This window comes from Perca flavescens, chromosome 3 (genome assembly GCF_004354835.1).
Source record: "Perca flavescens isolate YP-PL-M2 chromosome 3, PFLA_1.0, whole genome shotgun sequence".
Lineage (NCBI taxonomy): Eukaryota > Metazoa > Chordata > Actinopteri > Perciformes > Percidae > Perca > Perca flavescens.
This window is the reverse complement of record NC_041333.1, coordinates 32,244,618-32,267,035: the sequence shown is the minus strand read 5'-3', so window position 1 is coordinate 32,267,035 and position 22,418 is coordinate 32,244,618. Positions and strand designations below refer to the sequence as shown.

Genomic DNA, 22,418 nt, shown 5'->3' with positions numbered 1-22,418 from the left:
TTAAAGCTGTAATTGCAATACCTCAATACTTTGAAACCCTAGATATTTATCCTGAAGATTATCATACTGTCAGAATCTTATACCGGCCCATGCCTGCTGGTCCATGAAGGCAATTACACTAAAATGACCAAATAATAGGTCCCCAAAACTAGATAATGTGGAAAATGACTGTAGCTACTTTAAAGTAGGGCCTATTGCAAAAGTGCATGTTGGCTGAGTTCTGTAGCCTATATGGTGGTGGATGTTACCGAGGCTCAGAGGAGGCACAGTCCGCCTGGAAGGCACTGCTCCCCAGCTGCAGCAGCGTCAGGGCCGGCCCGGTGAAAGAAACGGGGACAAACCACTCTCTCCCCTGCTGCTTTCACACACATAAAGTGGGCTGAGCAACTATGTGCAACGCGTGTGTGTGTGTGTGTGTGTGTGTGTGTGTGTGTGTGTGTGTGTGTGTGTGTGTGTGTGTGTGTGTGTGTGTGTGTGTGTGTGTGTGTGTGATTCCAAGAAAACATCACAGTGAGTTCACCCCTCGGACCACGCACTGCACAGGCGCAGAACGCAGCTCGATGCCGGAGAAGCTGAAAGGCACTAAGGCAGCCGAACCGAGCGACGCACTGACACTTCCCAGCGGACAGCCGCCGCTGCTGAGCCTCCAGATTCCCGCCCGAGAACAGGCGCTTTTTAAAAAACAACAAAAAAAAAAAAGCACGTGCAAACGCCGTGGGAAGGGAAACACCCCGCTGTTAGCAGGCTGAAGACAGAGCTGCGGTGCACAGGGATGGATTTAAGCAGATGATAGCTGACTGCATGAGGTACAGTAGAGACACGTCTGTGCGTCTGATAAGCTGCACTGTAAATTCATTATCTGCTGATTATCTGCTTGCTTGTAAACAGCGCTGTCTGTCCCAGACGGGGTGCGTTAAAGAGACACATCAGAGGCCAAGAGGGCTTTAAAATACAGTGTCATCCATCCAGGGAATAATCAGCTGCGATAATTCGACTACTTAACTCCCACGGCACGACAATCGGATATGGAAGATTTGAATCTGACAGTTATGGGCAAAGAACGGTGGAGGGAGAGAGAGAGAGAGTGTAAAGTAGGCTGAAGTGGTCCAGCAAATTAAAATAATACTGAGGCTTCATTTCTATTTTTAATATAGGCCTACATTGCTTATTTTTTTTTTTTTAATATAGTTTTTTCATTACATTGTTATTGTAATGTAATAACATCATAATCAAATGCAAAACTATTCTTATTCACAGATAAAGACTAGCCTATATTGTATTCTATTTTTTTTTAACAATTTAAAATAATAGCCTAACGCTTTATTTTCACCAAATTATTACAATTATAATAAGAATCATTATTATTATAGGTTATTACCATTATTATTATTATTAGGCTATAGCATACATAATTAGGCCTATATAACATTTTAATTGTATTGCTTAAGTATTGGCAGGTATTAGCAGATGATAATTTGAACGTAATACAATTATGGCGTGACTATATTATTTTAAATTCATGTTTTACTTTACAAATATATATTTTTTTGTAAATATGGAGGATGCTGTTGAAAGGGTTTTCATGTTCGTTTCATAATTATCCTAAAGTAGCCCTCGACAAGACATTGGTAGGCTATTTTTTATGAAGCAGGATTGGAAAGATGGGCACTGAAGTCACTGTAGGAGTTTCTGTGAAAGTGGCCATTGCATTCCATTTTTTTTTTTTAAATGCGCAATGTTGATTGATTAAATGCCAGACCTTGGCTTTAATCTATGGCGACTTTCCAAAAGTAATTTCTGTTTCAGTATGGTATGGTTGTAGTGGATTGGCATTGAAAGTGTGATGAAATACTGTCATACTATGCAGTTGAATTGAGATGTTGGTTTTTTTTATGTGCTTTATTTAGGCTAGGCCTACATATTTATCATCTAACATTGTTTGTTGACTAGACTGAAAAGCCTTCCCTGTTTATGCTAAGGCATCAGAACTGCAGACACAAAATGGCGGCACATTGCCACAAACTTTATGACAGCTGTCTCAGTTAACATGTCTCATATCTCATATACAACACACACAAACACACACACACACACACACATATGACTAAAACTCTTTTTTTTTTTTTTTTTTTTTTTACTTTTTCAGGCTTTTCTTTTGCATTTGCCATTTAAAAGTCTGCATTGTACTTTCTGCATAAGATCTGAATAATGTGATCAGTGCAGAATGTGATGTATAGGCTACTGATGGTGGCCAGACCATGTGACTTCCATCAACAGCATGTAAAATGACAGTGGAGCTTTACATAAAATGTTTAGTCAAATGTCAAATCTCACAGCTCATTTGAACAGAACTTCTGTTTTCATTTACTTACGTTTTCTTTTTTTTTTTTGAAAGTGTTGACATGTAATGAAACGGCATAGCGTGTGTAGGAATATGTGCCCTGAATAGTTTTCGGATTGAGTGTCTAGAGTGACAGAAACAAAAACAGGGTTCTGGCTCATGCTGCTTAAACAGCACCAGTGAAAGGACCCATTTCACACTGTAAAAAAAGCCTCTGTGGTCATTTCCCTGTCAGCCCTTATCTTTATTAGCGTTCACAAATGTCTCCATCAGTTTACACTGGACGCCGCCTCTCTACTTTCATGGCTAAGAGAGTGGCCGCTCTGTGTTTACAGGCCCACATCCCCTGTGTGCAACCCTCAGGAATGAACAGCACTTGGCTTTCAGGGGCAGGGAGAAGAAAGCAACAGGTTTTACACTGACGTACAGTTCTTTGGGTAGTTTTTGCCTAGTTCTTCTGAAAGATTGGTAGCTGGTATAATTGAGAACATTATTAAGGAGAGTGATGAGAACTTGTGGTCAGTGTGAAATACAGCTGAAACATGATCAAACTAACTATAGTTGGAATATGAAATATGTCAGCGGGAAGTTTTTTAAATACATGCTAGAAAAGAGCATTTTTAATGAAGTAAATGTCTTTGTAGCATAAATAACGGGGTTGTTAATCCCTCACCAATAGTTCCAGCCTCAGAACTAGCACTCAGAGAACAGTGTTTGCAGTCTGGAGCCGGATGACACCCCTGAGAGTCTGAGGCAGACATGAAGCTCGGAGCAGCCGCAGCAGCGAGATGAGACGCAGACACAGATGTGGGGTTATGAAGCAGTGTGAAAGACAATCTGCAGTGGTTCCATAGGTGTGAGAGACAGGAGGACTTATGGCCGTCAACATAATGACAAGGATAAATACATCCTCCATTTTTACTTGCACTATGTTAGTTTCAACAGCTTTTTTTCATGTTTTTTTTTGTTCCTTTCCTGTTCAAAAAAAATAAAAATAGTCTAATCCATCTAGTTTGAAACTGCTTCAGGAGCCCTGCGTGTTTCTTAATTCAATTAAAAATTGCCCTTGGCTCTAGTTTTAGTGTTACAGTACTGCACATCTTCTCATACAAGCACAGTTGCATTTTTTACTACATGTATGATAACAGTGTGTCAGTGTGATTTGGTGCTGAGGCTTTGAGCCAGAGTCTCTTCCACAAATCTGAAATAAAACCTCAGCGTTTTACTAGCTGACTACCTGTCACGGAGCTAAACAGTCTGTACGGACTACGGTTCACGTGAGACGATTAGTAGGTGCTGCGTTTCTCTAGATACTGGATGAAACCACGCAGCTCAGTGAAATTTGTGCAAGATTTCATGAGCTCGTCATTCCTAAGAGGAGCAGATGAGTAAATTTCGAACCGATGTTTGAAGTTTGCCCCATTGCATGATGGGATACAATGAAGGCTGTTCACAATGAAACAGTGTTAACCTTTTGACTTATGCTGGGCCACCTTGATGCTGAACGACAAATGGCTGCAGACCCTAAAATAGGTGAAACTGAAATAGTGATTTTGTATTGTGAAGGCTAACAGCTTATACTGTATATCATTACTGATTTTATATTGTTTTTGTATTATCTATATTTCTGTCCATATTGAATCTAAAGTAAAAGATAGCATAAAGTGCAGCCAGGAGAGTTGGAGACAAATAGTGTCAACAGCAATATTTCAAAACCTGATCTAAAATTGTGTCAACTGAACGTTTTATTTATTATTTCATCAGGAATTCTCATTGGGATCAAAAATCTCTTTTACAAGTGAGACCTGGCCAAGGTAGCAGCCGTACAAAACCACAACATATTAAAAAAATTAATAATAAATTACGTATGAGGTTTCCCTGCATTTTTCCTGTTTACATCCTGTAATAAGCCACTACTTTAGTAGTTAACACATTATTTTACATCGTCAAGCAACTTTGCCAGACTTTCTCACTACCAACAGCAACTGGTGGCTGGACACCCAGTCCAATCCAAACAAATGACCTTGTTTTTGCTAAAGAAACATGCATACTTGTATTACAAACACATGCTGATGTAGCTGAGACCAGAAAAAAACATTTGCTGAGTTTATTTTGTCTACATTCGACATTCAGAGTATTTTAGATTCTTCAGTTCAGCTTCTTTTTTTTTCTGCCAAAACATATGTGACTTGTACTGGGGAATGACCTTTATTATTAGAACATCATAGTAGCAGACATTCCCAGTGAAGATAATTATCTCTTCTGAAGAGTCCATCATGTTTTTTTAATCCTCCGTGTCCTCCTTGGCTACTAGCAACTGCGTGGAGGAGGGGGGAGGGGGAGGGGGAGCGTGCGGTCACGGAAGGCTTGTATCATGTAGACGCGCCGACAGTTCTGTTGTCATTGCTAAGAATTCCTCATGGAGGAGACAGAAACTACGCACTATAGCTTTAAATATTAGATCTATTACTTTACATTCAAAGGCCTATTGAAAATGTGTGATGAAATGATGATGGCCAACATCTGCTGAGCAGCAACAACATTTTACCTCTACATTACTCACATTTACATGAAACAGAGGATTTAATTCAATCCAATTAAATTTTATTTATAGTATCAAATCATAACAAGAGTTATCTCAAGACACTTTACAGATAAAGTAGGTCTAGACCACACGCTATAATTTACAAAGACCCAACATGTCATGGATGTAATGTAACTGTTGCTTGCATATAAAAAATAAAACCTGACCAGGAAAAGGGCGGAGGGGGGGGATTATAAGATGGTTTCTAAATGTTTTATCACTGAGTTGAAGGGAAATGTATTAACACAAGGCTACAATTACTCAAAATTAAATTTGAATGTTGAAGATAAAAAAAAGTGAGAGTAAATCTTGGAGGTAAATAAGGAGTAGTTTAGAGTTAAGAACTGCAGCTCCGGAGAGTAAAATGGGACTAGAAAGAATATTAAACGATGTCAGTTAACTAAAATTCAAAATTCAAAATTCAAAAAAAAAAAAAAAAAAAAAAAAAATACAAATACATGGCGCTTTTATAGGCTATATACTGAATATGTGCATTTGAGCTTAACCCTCTGAGGTCTAAGGGCATTTTCACATATCTTCCTAAATTTACCTTTTTAAGGAATTTGCATTTATAACTGATCCCCTTGTGTTTCATATCACAATGTCAAAAATCAGCTTTCCGTATAGTGATGCCCACATTTTTTCTAGAGCAATGTGTAAAAAGATAATTTGGCGCTAAAGCTGAAACGTTAATGTTCGCTTTTTGAAATTCCTCAAATCTCTTTTGTAAACAAACCTTAACTTATAGATGTGTTGTAAGAATTGTTTCGGTGCTTGAAATGAGTTTACCAAAGTCTTACGTTATATATGATTAAAATAAAATGAAATGTATGAAATGAAATTTTGTAATATTGCTTTTTGAGTAGGAGTAGAGTAGGAGTGTTTGGACGCGCCAGTTTGTCTTTCGTCCTCAGAGGGTTAACATGATGGCAGTGACCAATGGTGGCTTTCAACAATTACTGATAATATTGGATTCACACCATGTATTATTGGCATTGGAGAGTCTACACTATATCTGAAAAGTGTCACATGCCAGGTCTGTCGTGCAGTGGACATATCTTTCTGCTTTCACAGCTACTCACTGATTACTCTGACAGCTAAATATTTTTCTAATCCTGCAGAGATGCTGCAGGAGAAGCTTTCAGCTGTGACGGATGAATGTATGAGCCGGGTCCAGGCCGCCGGGGGGACGGATCTCCTTCCAGACCAGTCACAACTGGGCCTGTCCACAGCTCCCACTATTCCCAGCTCCAGTGAGCCCGACCAGGTACGCATGGAGACCCTTTAGTCCACATGGCAAAAACACACAGTTGCCTCTTATGGCTGCAGTTTGTAGACAAGGGATGATTCTCTAGATAGTTAGAACTTAATTAAAATGGAATGACATGTTGATTGGGATTTTTGAATAAAAAATAAATCCAAACATGTTTTCGAGCGAGGTTCAGGAGAAAGCAACAGTGGAAACATCTGTTTGCACTAAATGGTTTACAGTACAGTACCCAAACCTAGCTCTTCAATAATTTTTGATGAATCTTTGTAAGGTGTCAAAACAAATAACATACTTAAATTAATAAAATACACAAAAAATATGGAGTGGATTTTAAATTTGACATGTATGACATGTATACTGCAGATGATTTATACGTTGCTCTGTAGTGCAGTTATATGCAAATACTTTAAATGGCATTGGGTTTTTCTTGATACCCTATTGCTGTTGTGTGTTTGTGTGTAACAGTGATTTCCGCTCTCTTTCAGAACATTGAGAACATCAAGGTTGTTCTTCATGAAAGGGAGCTGTGGAAGAAGTTCCATGAGGCCGGCACAGAGATGATCATTACTAAAGCAGGCAGGTTAGTAAAGCAGCGAACACACCATCAGTCACGGTACAGTCTAGACCCAAAGAGGGCGAAATCATTAGTTAGTTTTAGGTTAAGAACAGGTCACAATGCTTTTATTTAAACATGTTTCTAATCCACCAACAACAACAAAAGTGTTTTGCATGTACTTCTATTATTTTGGAAATGTCTGTATGTGTGCTTTATGTTAGCATAGCTTATCTATTAATTCCATTATTAGAAATGACCTTAATAATCAGTGCTGGAAGAAGTATTCATATATTTTACGTGAGTTAAAATAGCAACACCACACCGTACAAATACTGTTACAAGTAAAAATCCTGTGTTTCATTTTTTTTATTATGGATAAATTAGCATGTAAAGATCATGTCAATGTTGTAGTTTTAAGTACTGCATGTAGAGTTGGGTAGTTTAATATAAAATAATGCATCATTTTATAAGATGATCATAAGTTTTGTATGTAAAATCTTAATATGTAAAGTAACTATAGTCAGACAAATGTAGTGGAGTAAAGAAATACAAATAAATTCCTCAGAAATGGAGTATTAGTATAAAGTAGCAGAACATTAAAAAACTCATGTAAAGAACAAATACTTCAACATTATATTTAATTAAGTAACGTAGATGTAAATGTAGCTAGTTACTTTCCACAACTGTTAATAATGAATCATTTTTCACACACCACACAAAAATGGAATTTAGATCAAAGCTACAAATAACCTAATCAATTACAAGAGTTTAATCATCACAAAAAGTGATGCAGTGCCCTTAATAAGCCTTTCCTCAAAGACAGAAACATTACTAAACAACTATTATTCATAGTCACTGTATATCAAAAGCTGCTCATATTTTTTATAAGTTTGTGGAAAATTATAGAGAAAGTGATATTCAAGTGATGGATTCAGTAGGTAAAATGAGAATCATACCTTTCTGTGACCATCTGTTTAGACAGCTAACAGTAACATATAGCAGTTATAGCTTTGTCTTTAAGGAAGAGACAGAAAGTTCCTGCAGCAGGGACTACATAATTGAAAACACAAATGACTGCTCGGCTTGTTGGATTTAATGCGACCTGAGGATTAGATAGTGAGGCCTTTGGACATTAACCAGAGAATGAGTAGACTCTCAAATCGACCTCCGCCTCTCATTCCTCATGGGATGTTTTTTTTTTCAGTAAAAAAATGTAAAAGGTCACCACATTTTTTCCTTAATGCTGCATAACCGTAAGAGATGGGCTTTCCCTTGTCCAGCTGATAAAGTGGACTCTGAATCCTTAAAGCCCTTTGAAGGGCTGTGCAGTGGTTTAGTGGTTTAGCTGTGCAGCTGTGCTGGGAAACCTGTCTGGGTTTACCTACTGTCAGTTTGCAGCAGACATGCTAAAGGTCACACAAAAACTGGCTTCATCCTTCAGAAGCAACAGCTCTGAAAATGAACTCACACTAAATGATATCAACACCGGACTGAATTATTCAAGTATGTTATGAATAGTGCATGTAGTTTAACATTGTATTAAATCTGACATTTGAGCAGAGCATTCTATAAGTGCAATTGTAGCATCCTGTACGTGAGAGTCATTTCCAGTGATTCTCCAAAAATGTTTCAAATATTAATCATGGAGCAGATGAAAAAATGATGCGTTGTTATCAACTGGTATTTCTAACAATGGCTAACCTGGACAATGACACCTGGCAATGCTAACATGCTGATGTATAGCAATGTTTACCATCTCAGTTAGGCATGTTGGCACAGTTCCATTAGCTAATTAACACTAAGCACAAAGTACAACGAAGGGTGATGAGAATGTCCTTAGTTTTGTTAGTGTTTGGTCATAAGCCAAAGTATTAATTGGACAAATAAAAATGTAATGGGGCTAGATGGAAAGTTAAGGGATCACCAAAGTGATTACAATTCATTCTCTAATGTAACATGAATGTCTGCACCAAACTACATGGCAATCAATCCAGCAGTTGTAGAGACATTTTATTAAAAGCCAAAAATGTCAACCTTATGGTGGCGCTAGAGGGGATCACAACAGTCATTTGGCTTTATCCTCTGGTGTCCATGGATGTACAAAACTGCATGGCAATCTGTCTGGATGAGAGTGGTGGACCAACTAAGAGCCATGCCATGAGCATGGCAAAAAATCTTAAAATTAATTTTAAGATGTTGAATAGGAAATCATTGTTTGTCTATTTAGAGAGCACAATAAAGTGAGATGACATTACAACTATTTTTTTTACTTCTAATCAATAATCATTATTAAATGACTCCAAATTAAATTAAAACAATCTATCTTATTTACAATTTACATTTTTACAGAAACTGTATTGTCCCAAGAACTGAGCCCTGGGGAACGCCACACCAACTAAGTGCAGTAGAAAAAGCACAAGTTGGCATACAACATTTCTCAGACTGAATTTCCTTTTAAGCAACATTTTTGTGTGCCTGTTTGCATTTAGTTTTAAATTAGATTTTTACATTCTGTAAGTGGCATTTTTCCACCAATATAGTAATCCTAGTCATTCTTCGTCATCAGCAATTTTTGAAAAACTGCAAACGGGTGTTAGTCAGATGTTTAAATGTTTTCTAACTAGCTGCAACAGCACACTTAGTGCGTTTACATGCACAGCAGTAACTGTGGTATTGCCTTACCCCGGTTAAATGAATAACCGGGTTATGCCAGTTCTACCCATATACATGGGCAGGGAAACTCCAGTAAAGTAGGTGTTCTGTCAACGTACAACTGGTCGGAATAAGGCTTTTTCTTCTGGTTGTCCTTTGTCAAAAGTGTAAAGAGTTCCAATGACAAGCTGCAGCTCACAACCAACAATCAGCAGAGGGGCATATTTCTGTAGTTCTGTCCATCATTCCCATTGGTTATAACATTTTACTCAACACTGGCTGATAGGCAAACCAATTGTGCATTTATAACTAAAGCCCCCCTGAGTCATATACAATAGAAAACTACACTTTTTACGTGATATTCAATATCTCCAGATCAATGCAGTGTAGAGACTTTTTCTTTGTTTAGAAGCAGAGAGATGCATCGTTTTAAAGAGGTCTTCGTTTGATCATAGGCCTTCCATAGGTTTTGTAATCCAGCCTGGAACTGCAGTGTCTTTTCAGAGGCTTTGCACAATAATTCCAGAATGATAAATCCACAACTGAATGGTTATTTATTTATCTTTTCATATGAAAGGTATCTATTTGCTGTTTAGCCTAGGCCATCTTGACTCCAAGAATGCAGTGGGGTGAGTGTGTCGACCAATCAGAGGCTGTCTTCCTGACTATTTTCTTCTTCTTTGGTGTTTTACGGCAGCCGGCATCCCCAATGATGGCCGATGCCGCCACTTTCTTGACTGTGTTGCTTGGCTGATACATATACTTAACGTGGAACGAACAAGTTGAAATAATGATCTAACAGCGTAAATGTAATAAATAATGCGTAGATTTTCATTTGTGCATTTGGATAGTAATGTAGGAAGTGTATTGGAGATGGCACAACTAACTTCTTAGATAAAAACAGGGACTTTTCTGGGTGAAATCTAAATGTTTTTGTATTATTTTGCTTGCTTTTAAACAAAGCAATGTCCATTTGCTACCCCTCACCATAGGCTGGATTTGTCTTCTTTGAGTTCTATGCAGTTCAACCAGGGATTTTTTCCCATTGTTTCATTCAAATATTTTTTAGAGGCCTCTAGAAGTAATCCTATCTAGTATTTTACAAGAAAGGCAGAACTGTATCCTCTTCCCTATCATGTCAATACTTCTGGAGCTTTTATAATTTATATTGTAACCTCTTGGGGAGTCCTGATGCCCACTTACGTGTCCAAAAGCACAGGTTTAGATAACATGTTAAAACTAAGAACTTGTTTAAAAACTTTCGGATTTCTGGTCCAGTGGTACTGTACATCCCGCTGTACTGTACGTCCCAGATTGTAAAAGAACAAGAATGGGGCGCTCTGTAGCTCACCTGGTAGAGCGTGCGCCCCAATGATGTCTGTAGTACATGTCGTACCCTCTCTCTCTTCCCCCCTTTTCTGTCAATCCTCAGATGGACTAATTAACGCAATATAAGCCAAAAATAAATATCTCTTAATGAGTCTTCAGTGTATCGTATGATACAGTAGAAGAGGATGCGTGACTATGCTGTTCTATGTGGAAGTGAAAGGTCAAAGGGGAAAGAGTGAAAACACAAAAGAGCAATTTCCAATGGAGTCCGCGTGTGGTCGTGTGGATCTGCATGGTGTTGAGTTTGATGTGAGCAGAAAGCCTGTGAGAATGATGGTTGAAATGGACACTTCAAAGCCATGTCAAAATGTTAAGTGTTATATGTATCATTTTAAACATTACGTGATAAATTGACTGTGAGATTAAATTGCAAACACTTCAGGATTATATTATTTTCAGCTGTGTCTAAAAGCAGCTAAAATGCTGCTGAACTTTGTGCATGTGCTTTCTCAACATATTTGTGTGTCCTCGTTTAAAAAAGGTTTGGGGCCCACAGTTGTGAGGAGGGTCATTGCAGAGGTGGCAGGAGAGGAGGTACAGATGCAGAGCAGCCAGGCCGTCATGCAGGGGATCCCACATTTTCCCAACACTCTGAGATGAAACTTGCTCAGTCCACTCCCATGCAGCACCTAGCTGAGACTAGTAGACTTGTTATTGTGAGTGTCATTGTCCAGGCGTAATCCTCCCTCTTCAAAGCACCCAGCGCAGCTCTTCCCTCACTCTCCCTCTTTGTACACAGCCCGTCAAGAGAGCAGCGGCGGGTTGATAAGAGGAATCCGGCGCCCACAATAGGCCGGGTCTACTAGGTTGTAGCGCTTCATCATCCCCCCCCAACACTCCTTTTGATCTTGCCGTGGTACTGGAGATTCCCAGAGAGGGAATGGATCACTGGAGGGCCTAAACATATGGGATTGTTAAGAGAAACAGCTGGCTGGGCACAGACATACACACGCACACACACCCTGACACTGATATCATACACACACTCTCCAACGTCCATTTCTCATGCTCCTCTTAAACTCACTCACTTAGTCACACCACCGTATGTATATGTATGCCTTCATGTTGTCTTTCTTTGAAAATCAGAGTTGCAATACCTATGGTTTGTTTATAGATGTAGCAGATATGCAACACCAAGATATAGCATGTTTCATCACATGTATATAAGATTGTAGACCGACACAAAGGCAGCTCAATGACAGGACTACAATGAAAGCCATTTTGCCTGAGCACAGCTACACATAGACTACAATAAGGTTGGTCATTACATAAAGATGAAAATCACAAAGTATGTTATATTCCAACATCAACATACAATGTGTTGTACTAATCAACTGAGAAATTAATTATCATGTTAATCCAAATTGCAAGTAATAAAACCAGAAATATTAAAGGGATAGCTATCTCAGTATAAACGGTATAGCAAAATGTCAAATAATTGACAAATTTCTATCAGATCTTATATTTCTCAACCGTAGACTACAATGGTTGTGCTGCTATTGATGTCACAAGAACAAGAGAAACACTCATTTACATTTACTTTTCTTTCACTACTTATTTAAATGCTTATTAAACTATTTTTCAAATGTGGGCTAAATGGAAAAAACTAGTGAGCTGCGCTGATACCGATCTGAGAAGTGTAAGGTGAATTACCACCATAAAAAATCTTGGATTAAGGCTGTTTGCTGACTTTGTAAAACAAAAACTTTATCTTGTCACTCCTGTGATGCAGTGGAGGTACCGTGAATGAATGAAACCACATTCATTTTACAACACAGTTTGGGATTAGGCTAGGTGGGCTGCATGTGAATCAATTAGAAGGAAGAAAACTGTCACTTCTACTATTTTTCATCCAAAAATCACTGTCCTTTTTATCTACCTGTCTACCTGTTTGTCCACATCTGGCAGCAACAAGAACAGACAATGCTTTCAACAATAAAGGGTTAAGATGTATAGGTTCCAACACAGATCACACTTCAGCTGAAATGTTTAAACATTTAATACACTGGGTTAGGTGGATTTTTAAAGGCCTCAGTGCTTCAAACAAAGAGCTTGTTGGATCGCCTAACAGCGTCTGGAACCCCCTTTCCAATAGTGGAACTGGAAAACTGTGTTCAACCATTTTTGTAACTTCCCAAAACATAATCCCACAACCCTCCCCCTGTACTCTGCAATTGGACCCGTGTGCGGAGGTATAAAGTAGGCGCGGCACACTTTATTGCATCTCCCCCTCATTATGATTTCAAGTGTGACTGTTTTGAACAGGTATAACCACTTTTGCCTTATGTCATACAAGCTAGTTCGTTTGAAGCATACTTAGATCTATGTAAGAGCATATGTGATTCTCTACAGAACCAAGACACATTTTGACTCAACAACATTCATTTATGTATAAGATTGCGGTGCAGCCAGTTTATTTTGTCTGACTGGACAGACTAATTCCCACAGCTGAAGAGTGAGCAGCAGCAAAGCCCTCACTAGGTAGTTAATATGGCCATATTACACAAATCCGAGGGCCGCATGTGTTGACACAGGCCTCCATCTGTATGGTGTGAGTGGAGACAGAGATGAGAAGAGGTCTGTTTTGAATGTTCCTCTAAGATTAACCCGTCTTTCAGTGAGGATGATACCGGGACTGATCTGTCCTACTGATTGGATTCGAAGCCTGGGAGAGAGATTTGAATTACCTGCCCTCAATCCCCCTCCTACTCTCTATCTTACGTGAGGGAGTATTTACAGTAACATGATCAGATGGTGTCAGGCACTATAAGCCTTTGAAGAAGGGCATTTGCACCAATCGGAACAGCAAGCATGTAGATAGGGGTTTTGATGCTACGCCATTTTCCCAGAAAGCATGCAAGGCTTTCATGAGTGTCCTCCAATGTTTGAACACGTTGCCATGGGCAGCACCCACAGATAAACTGCAGGCCTTTTTGACCGTAGCCTCTTGAGCAATGACGAGTCGGCTATCTAAACTGTTGTCCGATCTCGGGTGCCATTAAAAACCACTTAGAGCTTTATAAGGGGCGCAGAGCCCTTTGCGAAATTTCCTTTGGCGCAGATGGGATGAAAAAGTTTTTGGTTTCCCAGAAGAGGTCAGGAAAGGTAGCTCCCTTCATGTGTTTTATAGCTTTGAGTGCTATATTAACATATTCTGTCTTTTAGTCTGGAGGCATTTCAAAGATGAAAGATAGAGCATGTTCCCATACTTTTTATGGCCTCCCGGTATCACAAGTATGAGAGGATTTTAGTCTGCTCCGAAATAAAGGCCTGCAAGTTACAAAATCATTACCAGGTCAGACAATGTGAGATTTTGACAGTCAAGACAACATCAAGGAAATGACCCTGGAAGGTTTGACAAGTGGGTTTTCTTCCATAATGTGCTTAGTGGCATTATCTGTGTAGTAGGTTTCATCCACTTTATGTTGAGGTCAAAGTGATTTCAGGTTTCTGAGGCAAGGCAGCATCTTATCCTACTCTTCTCTCAGTCCCATGATATCTGTGGGTCCTTTCTCATCCCAATCCCTTAAGAACATCACTGAGCTACAGTCAGGGAGCTAATCGGATTTTCATCTGCACTATCCGTGACAATACTACACTTATCCTCCACACACAGCTGTTTTTAACAGCCCACCGGATCCTTTCTTAAGACGATCATTGCACAGTGCAAAGTACAGACCTTTGGTAAAAGCAGATTTTTGTTAGTCCCTGTCGGTTGCATATGAAAAGGCTGTTTCTATAAAAACTGACAATCATGTTTACAAGTTCAGATCAAATCCTTCTTAAAGGTTCTAATCACACTGATTTCTGTTTGAGAATAAGAACTTATGTTGGTGCTTAAGCTAATTCATCTTATTTAATACTCTATTGTTTAATGAAGTGTTGCTTTGCCTTCATGTGACAGCCAAATTTCTTATACCTTTCCTTTACATTCTTCAACAGGAGGATGTTTCCCAGCTACAAGGTTAAAGTGACTGGGATGAACCCCAAAACCAAATACATCCTACTTATTGACATTGTCCCAGCTGATGACCATCGCTACAAGTTCTGCGATAACAAGTGGTAAGTTTGCAATTGCAAAGCCATAAGGTAGCTGATGTTAGATATTGCTGTGTAACTGACATTAAAAAGTCCACTGACTTTATGAGTCTTCTTTACTTACACTTACTATACACTTTGTCTCAACATTTCACGATTGAACATTTCAATGGGGTTATCACAGAAACAAGCAGAAAACAAACTGTAACTTCACAGAAGAGATGTCTTGAGTGTAGTCCCATTATACTCACTCTCAGTCAGGCTGCCTCATGATGATGTCTTTTAAGTAACTGACTTAAGAGGAATTTGGGAAAAAAAAAGAGGAATTCAATGTGCCATTGTCCTGTAAAAGTTCTGTAAAAGTTGCATCGTTTTGCTTCAGTGAGAGGACTAAGGACTAGAGTAATACCTCGACAATTCTGCGAAACCCTGGATTGCGCATGATCTGCGCATGGCAACTACTGTATGGTTAACATTAGGGATAGATTCTGCTGATGGTCCAAAACTATTGTCAAGGTATTGTCAGGCTTAGGCAATAATACACTTACACTAGTGGGTCAATTTTGTAAGCAATTTGGTAGGTTTGATAGGGAATTTTCAAAACTAAACAATATCATATTATGATATCAGCTAAAAAGGGTCCTGCATTATTGCCTACATTAATTATGTGACACTCATTTGTAGACTTTTAGGTTTTGACAACATTTTAAGTTATATTGCACAATAGGGACCCAACTGCAAATGCTCCCCTTAATCAGGCCCTGGCCCTTAGTTTGTAATCCCACAGTTCACTACAAAGGGCCAAACCATAACACCAATGTTCTGCTCCCTTCTTCTCTCCATGAGATAGAGGGACTAAGAGTCATTATGTGTACTTGCTGCTTCGGTCATGCCTATATTGGGTAAATATCTTTTTAAAAGAGGCGTTTGATTCCTCAGATAAGCATGATTACACTCTATTCACCAAAGAAGCACAGTATTTACTAAAATACTAGAAAGAGAAAAAGCTGCTGGACTGAACTTAGTATTTTCCAGTGGACCCTGTATCTGGAGGCAAAGGCATAGCAGTCCTCCATCCATCAGTATGACATTAGAACTGGCATTGCCACTTGTCCATGAGTGGACAAAAAAGTTTTGCCAGGAAAAGCTGTAAAGAACACGAAATACGTTTTTTTTTTACAGCCATTTGTTTCTGATCTTGTGTCGTGGCCTGCAGTTGGCAGGTTCTGGTGTTCCTCAGCGACACCTTGGAGAAGCATACCGGTAATTAGTAATGATATTTTAGCAGAGGCCACCTCCTTCCAGTCTAAGGGATTTAATACTGTGAGGGTTGAGAGCAGTGGTGTTTTACGCCTCTATAATGCTACATTATAGTAAAAGAGACTTGGTTAATGTGGAGACAGGAACAAACATTTATAGTGAGTGATGTTAGATTAACCAAGACGTATTATCTAAATGTTGGATGGCATTAGCTCTTGAAGACAGCGAGAGGCAACATTAGGTTTTTCTATCATTATCAGATTTCTTCTGCATGTCTCTCAATCTGTTTTTAGGATGGTGGCTGGCAAGGCCGAGCCAGCAATGCCAGGCAGACTCTATGTGCACCCTGATTCCCCCGCCACAGGAGCTCACTGGATGAGGCAACTGGTGTCATTTCAGAAGCTCAAGCTAACAAACAATCACCTGGACCCTTTTGGGCATGTGAGTACCTGCAGCGAATATTAGTACTTTCTATAACTCAAAACCTATTTAAAGAAAGGGTTAATGTTTTTACAAAATGTATTGGATTTTTGATTTTGCTATCATTCCGATAGTTAGTGACGTGCTCTAATTATAGCAATCACAGAGGTTAGTTAGGGGGAGTAGTTGTGTGTGTGATGGTCTGCATTGTTGGGGTCTTGTCTTGTTGAGTATTTTTTTTAATCTTTCTACGTACAAGCTCGTTTTTAAACCTTTCAATTTGCACACTCGGTTATTAAAGTGTTTTTAAATTTACTAAAAAATAAACCTCATTTTTTTGCACCAGCACAAGTTGAAAATGTCTTCAAATTCCCTCCAGTGGCATTTTTTTTAGCTAGATTCCCACAACAATAACATTTTACTCACCAATTTAATTGCTAAGATATGAGAAGCATTTTTAACACAGCTTAAAAAACGGTGTCACATAGAAATCTAATATAATTTAGATAAGAATATGTGGAGTTATCTTAAACATCTGAGTCAATTTCATAACAAGTCCAGTCAACTCTTATAAGAGGCTACAGCTATGCTAGTGGGTCATTGTAAAGAAAACCAAACTGTTAGAGATAAAGCAAAGTATCGCACAAATTGCAATTTTGACTTGATGATGGTGCTAGATGAAAGGTCAGGGGAACAGTTTACAAAGAGTCTGAACCAAATTGCATTGCAATCCATCCAACAGTTGAGTAAACGGGGTTCTACAGGTGAAATACCTTTAGACTGTAGAGCTATAGGCACGTAACCGTGTGTAAACACCACTAAAATTCCTTGTGTTCCCAAGGCAATTTATTAATTTCAGCTTTGCCTGACTGGAATACACCTCACACACACTCCAATATACTGCTGACATTTCCTGAAGAAGTTAGAAGGGTTTTCAGATTTTTAAAAGCTGATGTGAAACATTTGGTGATACATGTGCAAAAAGAAAAAGGTGGAGTTTTTTCAGATTTCTGAAAGGTAAGAATACAAAATCTGAGAAGGCAGAGGCTGCAGAGGGAGGTGAAGAGTGTGACTGTGGCAGTGCTCCCCAGGGGGATAGCTTGTCTGAAGCTATCCCATCAATGGGCAGGCTCATTAGATTCATAACCTCTCAGATCAGTGGTGGGGCCTGCTGTCAGATTGAGTTGAGTGCCTGGCTAGTGATAAGGGCGAGTAATGAGGACAGAGCAAGTTTGAGGCCAGGCAGAGCCTAGATGACGCCCAGACCAGGAGGTGTGTGTAGTAGGGCAGCGAAGGAACTCCCATTCAGTAATAATTATACACATTATTGAAGGTGTAAAAATGACTGATTCAACGGTAGTTCTCACTCTTCTTCTTCAGTGGAAGTGCCCTTTATGGTAGAGAGCAGACTATTGTAGAGTTCAGTACAAATAAACAATTACATTTTCCCACATTGGGAATTCCTGAGATTATGTCTTTTCACATGCAGGTCTGTGTCCTGGGTTGACACCATGTAAATGTTTGAAAATCTCTGGTCTACAGTCTAGTCCCGTTGTAGAGTACTAGCTTATCAAGCTGTAGAATCAGTGTTCTACAGGACTAGAGACGTCTTTTCCCAAGGTTCTTCAAATCTATGATATCTCTATATTGCACCATATCCCTTACCCACCACCATCCTGTCTTGACAATGGACCTGCTCAACATCATCAATACAAACTAGCTTCTGTTTACTAATAGCAAACAAATTTTAGTGACTTAGGATAGATTTGCCACTGTTAGCCACGAGATGTTCAGAGGAATCTCCAATTAAACTGAGCTGACTCATTTCAGACACTAGTGAGAGAGTGGTGTCATCACAAAGAACAGTCAATCATTAACCCTGTTTAAACACAGAATGCTCATGTGCTATGGTGATTTAGCCCAGTATCTCAAATGATGGCGCCCTTCATGATTTATGCCCATATATGCTCAACAATCAGTACCATTGCAGGAAGTATTATGCCTTTTATGTGGCAATGTGGAAAGTAATTGCCACATAGTGGACGGATGTGTAAACTGGAATTTACATCCCATCACACACCTTAAATTGATAGTCACCTTTTTATTAACCATAAGCACAATCTTTCCCTAACTGTAACTAAGTTAGTTGCATAACCAGAGCAATCTTAACCGTAGCTTATTTGCCAATTATTTCAATTAGCTTATTTTACAATCTTTCCTTAACCTTAACCATACAGTAGTTGCCATTTAGAAAAGGAAACCATCTTAAAACGTTATCACTGGACGTAATCCGGGTTTTGCAGAATCATCCAATATTGACGTTCTTGTCGACGATCGGGTTGAGTCATTACATGTTATGGTGATAAAATAATACTTCTTGTCCTTCAAGAACTCATCGCAAGCACATATCAGATGAAGCAAATAATCATGCCTGAATGTTTCCATATTGGGAAAGATGAAAGCGAATACCTTATTTAGCTCTTTACTGGAGACTTTTGGGCGACTGTCTGAATGTAGTGATCAGGGCCTGATCACTACATTCAGACAGTTGCCCAAGAGTCTCCAGTATCATTTTAAACAGCTGCCAGACAGCAGAGCAAGCAAAGGTCAACAAAGAGCCTCTGGTGAAGCAGCCAATAGCTTATCTGTGTCTCTCCAGCCTGCCTCAGCAACAGGAGCATGTGAGAAAGGGGCCATTCGGTGTTCAACCTGAGCCTAGCTCCCCATGCCCTGTTCAACCTTTGCCTCTCTTTGAGAGCCCCCTGGAGGAGAAGGCTCCTTGTGAGAGTGTCTGGCAAATGGAGGAGGGGAACCGAAGTGCAGAGCTTGATGCTTATCAGCACTGACAAAGCTGGACTAGTGATGACCCTGCCCTACTGTTGCTAACGCTTCGCTGGGCACAGCACTCGGCTGCGGTGAGCAGACTGATGCTAGTGAGCTGACCTGTAGCCACCCAAACAAACTAAACACAAAGCACGCTCAGCACATGCTACCTGCTATACTAATGCAACACATTTAGATTCAAGATCAAGTTTTATGGAGATGAAAAACGCATCTAATCCAATCCAATCTAACAACTTTGCACTTTTACAATGAGGAATTCAGCAGAGACTGGATGGTAACAGGCATGGTATACTATAGTATTCATGTTAGCTTACCGTGTTAAAACTATCAAGCTAACTACTTCATTAACAATAATATCAAAGAAAGGCATAAACACACTCAATACAAATAGTTTGATAGTATGGCATGATTTTAGGTGTGTCAGATGGGTGGTCAGGGAGTCAGAACTGGAAGTTGTTCAGCTAGCAATAAAATTCCCATAATGCACTGTAAAAAGCAGTGAGCATAGACCAGAAAAAATTCTGTGAGGGCTCAGGGTTGTCCCAGTGACATCAGGAAGTGCTTTAGGGCTCCCTTCGCTTGGGAGTCTGCAAATATGCAGACTTTATGTGAGCAAATTACACTTTTTACAACTGTTAATGTAAGTGTGATTTTCACACTGAATGACAAAATCTTTATTGATATCTACTGTTGAGTTATGGTTCTATGGTACATATAGTTCACACAGTTAAATGTGGCGAGGGTAAAAGGTAGCGCACATTTACCTTAATAAGCATATGGTTTCTTTGAGAGCTGATGTGAGGCTTACATGTTTATTTGTTTTACACATTCAATTATTGTTAGTTAAAGTCTGTGAGAGTTTGTATTTAGATGTTGTTGAAGTGACATCATTATCATGAGCTTTTTAATTATGTCCCAGGTCATTAACTCGGAGTCTCAATGTTTAATGAATCACTGGTTGTAATCTAATTCACTGTAGTGAATAAACAATGTAACAACTGTCACTGGATACTCTGGCGAGAGCAATAATAATATCATGTGGAGTGTCCCAACCTCTTATTTGTCAGCAACTGCGTAATTTAGTGTTTATTAACATTTTAAGCCAGTTATTATACATTATACATGGTCATTTTCTTTGCAAGCTAATGGTGAAAAACAAATGTCAACCACACCATAGTAGCTGTTCATAGACCGTTGCTACTGTTCAAGAAGTTAAAAATGAAATGTGTTACCTTCTCTTCTACTTTCTAGATCATCCTGAACTCTATGCACAAGTACCAGCCCAGACTACACATAGTCAAAGCCGATGAAAACAACGCCTTTGGATCCAAGAACACTGCCTACTGTACTCATTTCTTTCATGAGACAGCCTTCATCTCTGTAACCTCTTACCAAAACCACAAGGTACAGCAAGTCTCAACAAAATATAATACAGATATTAAAATAAAGTTAATGCCATATTCCTAATTTTACAAATATAAAAGTAACATTTATTGGTGTCAGCTCTTAATTTTATGGATGAAAGGGGATTACACCCAATAATTTTTCTGAAGGTGAATCATGTTTAACTAAGTTTGAGTTTTAAGGGTGGTATTAAAGTTTGCATAGGGGTGCAAGCAAAGAACCTTAGCTTGGAATTTTCAGTGGTTTGAAGAACGAGACCTTAAATGAAACATTATTTTCCTAGATCACTCAGCTAAAGATAGAAAACAATCCATTTGCCAAAGGATTCCGGGGTAGTGAAGAAGGAGATCTGCGCGTTTCAAGAATACAGGGGTATGTTTACACAAAAAGGAACCAGGAAAGTAAAACTGATCCTGTCGGACCATTTAGCATACTAGAAGTCTCTCGTAAACATCAGCTCTTCAGGAGCTTTTTTGTGTATGGATATATAAAAAAAAATACATTGCATCCTTGAAAGACCGTTTTGAGTGGAATTGCAGGCATGGCAGACTGATTAATTTTGTCTTCTGTTGATACATCTAATGTATAGGAAAGAATATCCAGTGATTTCTAAACACATGGTTCGCCAGAGGCTCATCTCCTCGCATAGTCACCTAGCAGGCAAGCTCGGAGCAGGAGTTCTCACAGGGCACCCTCAAGTCCTGTCCTCTTATCAGTATGAGTCTGGGGTTCCTATGTCTCACTCCGACCCCCAAGATCACATCTCGAACCACTTTCCTCAAAGCAGAGATCCCAGCCTTCTGTACCACTGCTTCAAACACAGAGGTATGTTCTCAGCCACTGTTCTTTTAGCCACTGTACATAATCAGATGTGCACATTATGTACTCCCTAATTAAAAAAAATTAAATAAAAAATGCTGTTACATCTTTCTGCAGATAATGCCCGACATCTAGAGCTTGGATGTAAGCGGCCATATCTGGAGACATCATCTGCGGTCTCAGAGGAGCATTACTTTCGTCCAGCTACCTCTTATGAGTCGCCCTTACTCTCTCATCCGTACTGCACTGAGGCAATCACCTCAAGAGAAGCTTGTATGTACGGTAGTATGGAAACAGAGTCTGGATCTGGGGCAGGGGACACAGATGATATGACCAACGCCTCTTCAATAAATTGCAACATGTGGGCTACAATGCAGCCCTACTCTCGCTATAGCGTGGAGGGTGTCCCGTACCAACCCTTCACTGCTCACTTCACTAACGCTGCCACAGTCACGCCGGTTGTACCGCACCCCACATCATCCATGGCGTCACGACCACAGGCTGACTTGGGGGTCTACAACTCAGCTACGGTGCAGCGAGGACTGCCCGTCATACCTTCTTCATCGTCCTCTTCATCCTGCTCTCCAGCTGTTCCGGGATCCAGAGATAGGCCAGGCCATCCGCCTCTGTACCACAAGAAGCCAGGGTCACCGCTCCGGCCTCATAGAGATTTCTCAACCTATCCAACACAAGGCACTATATCCATACGGGATCCATCCTATCACTACCAAGTGGAGCGGAGTAGTGCAGGGACTCCCTGGACTGACAGCTAACGTGGACCACTGGAGAAACCAGTTTTGTCTAATGTACAAGTCTGAAATGAATCAAAGTAATAAAAAAA

The 22,418-nt window shown here is 39.5% G+C and overlaps 1 protein-coding gene across 1 annotated transcript; it reads left to right on the top strand.

The window, feature by feature from the left end:
• Positions 1 to 737: 737 nt before the first annotated feature.
• On the top strand, positions 738 to 22,350 carry tbx4 (T-box transcription factor 4). The gene is made up of 9 exons (XM_028573271.1): positions 738 to 806; positions 6,047 to 6,192; positions 6,681 to 6,775; positions 14,735 to 14,854; positions 16,384 to 16,531; positions 20,606 to 20,758; positions 21,042 to 21,130; positions 21,348 to 21,583; positions 21,695 to 22,350. Exons 2-9 carry the CDS (start codon positions 6,049 to 6,051, stop codon positions 22,348 to 22,350), a joined length of 1,641 nt encoding a protein of 546 aa, XP_028429072.1. The 5' UTR covers positions 738 to 806; positions 6,047 to 6,048.
• The last annotated feature ends 68 nt before the right edge of the window (positions 22,351 to 22,418 follow it).

Bases quoted from the DNA above. Each gene is read 5' to 3' on its own strand.
- tbx4 (XM_028573271.1), top strand. From the start codon at position 6,049: ATGCTGCAGGAGAAGCTTTCAGCTGTGACGGATGAATGTATGAGCCGG. The intron at 14,855-16,383 runs GTAAGTTTGCAA...ATCTGTTTTTAG, and splicing joins AAGTTCTGCGATAACAAGTG to GATGGTGGCTGGCAAGGCCG. The intron at 20,759-21,041 runs GTACAGCAAGTC...TTATTTTCCTAG, and splicing joins CCTCTTACCAAAACCACAAG to ATCACTCAGCTAAAGATAGA.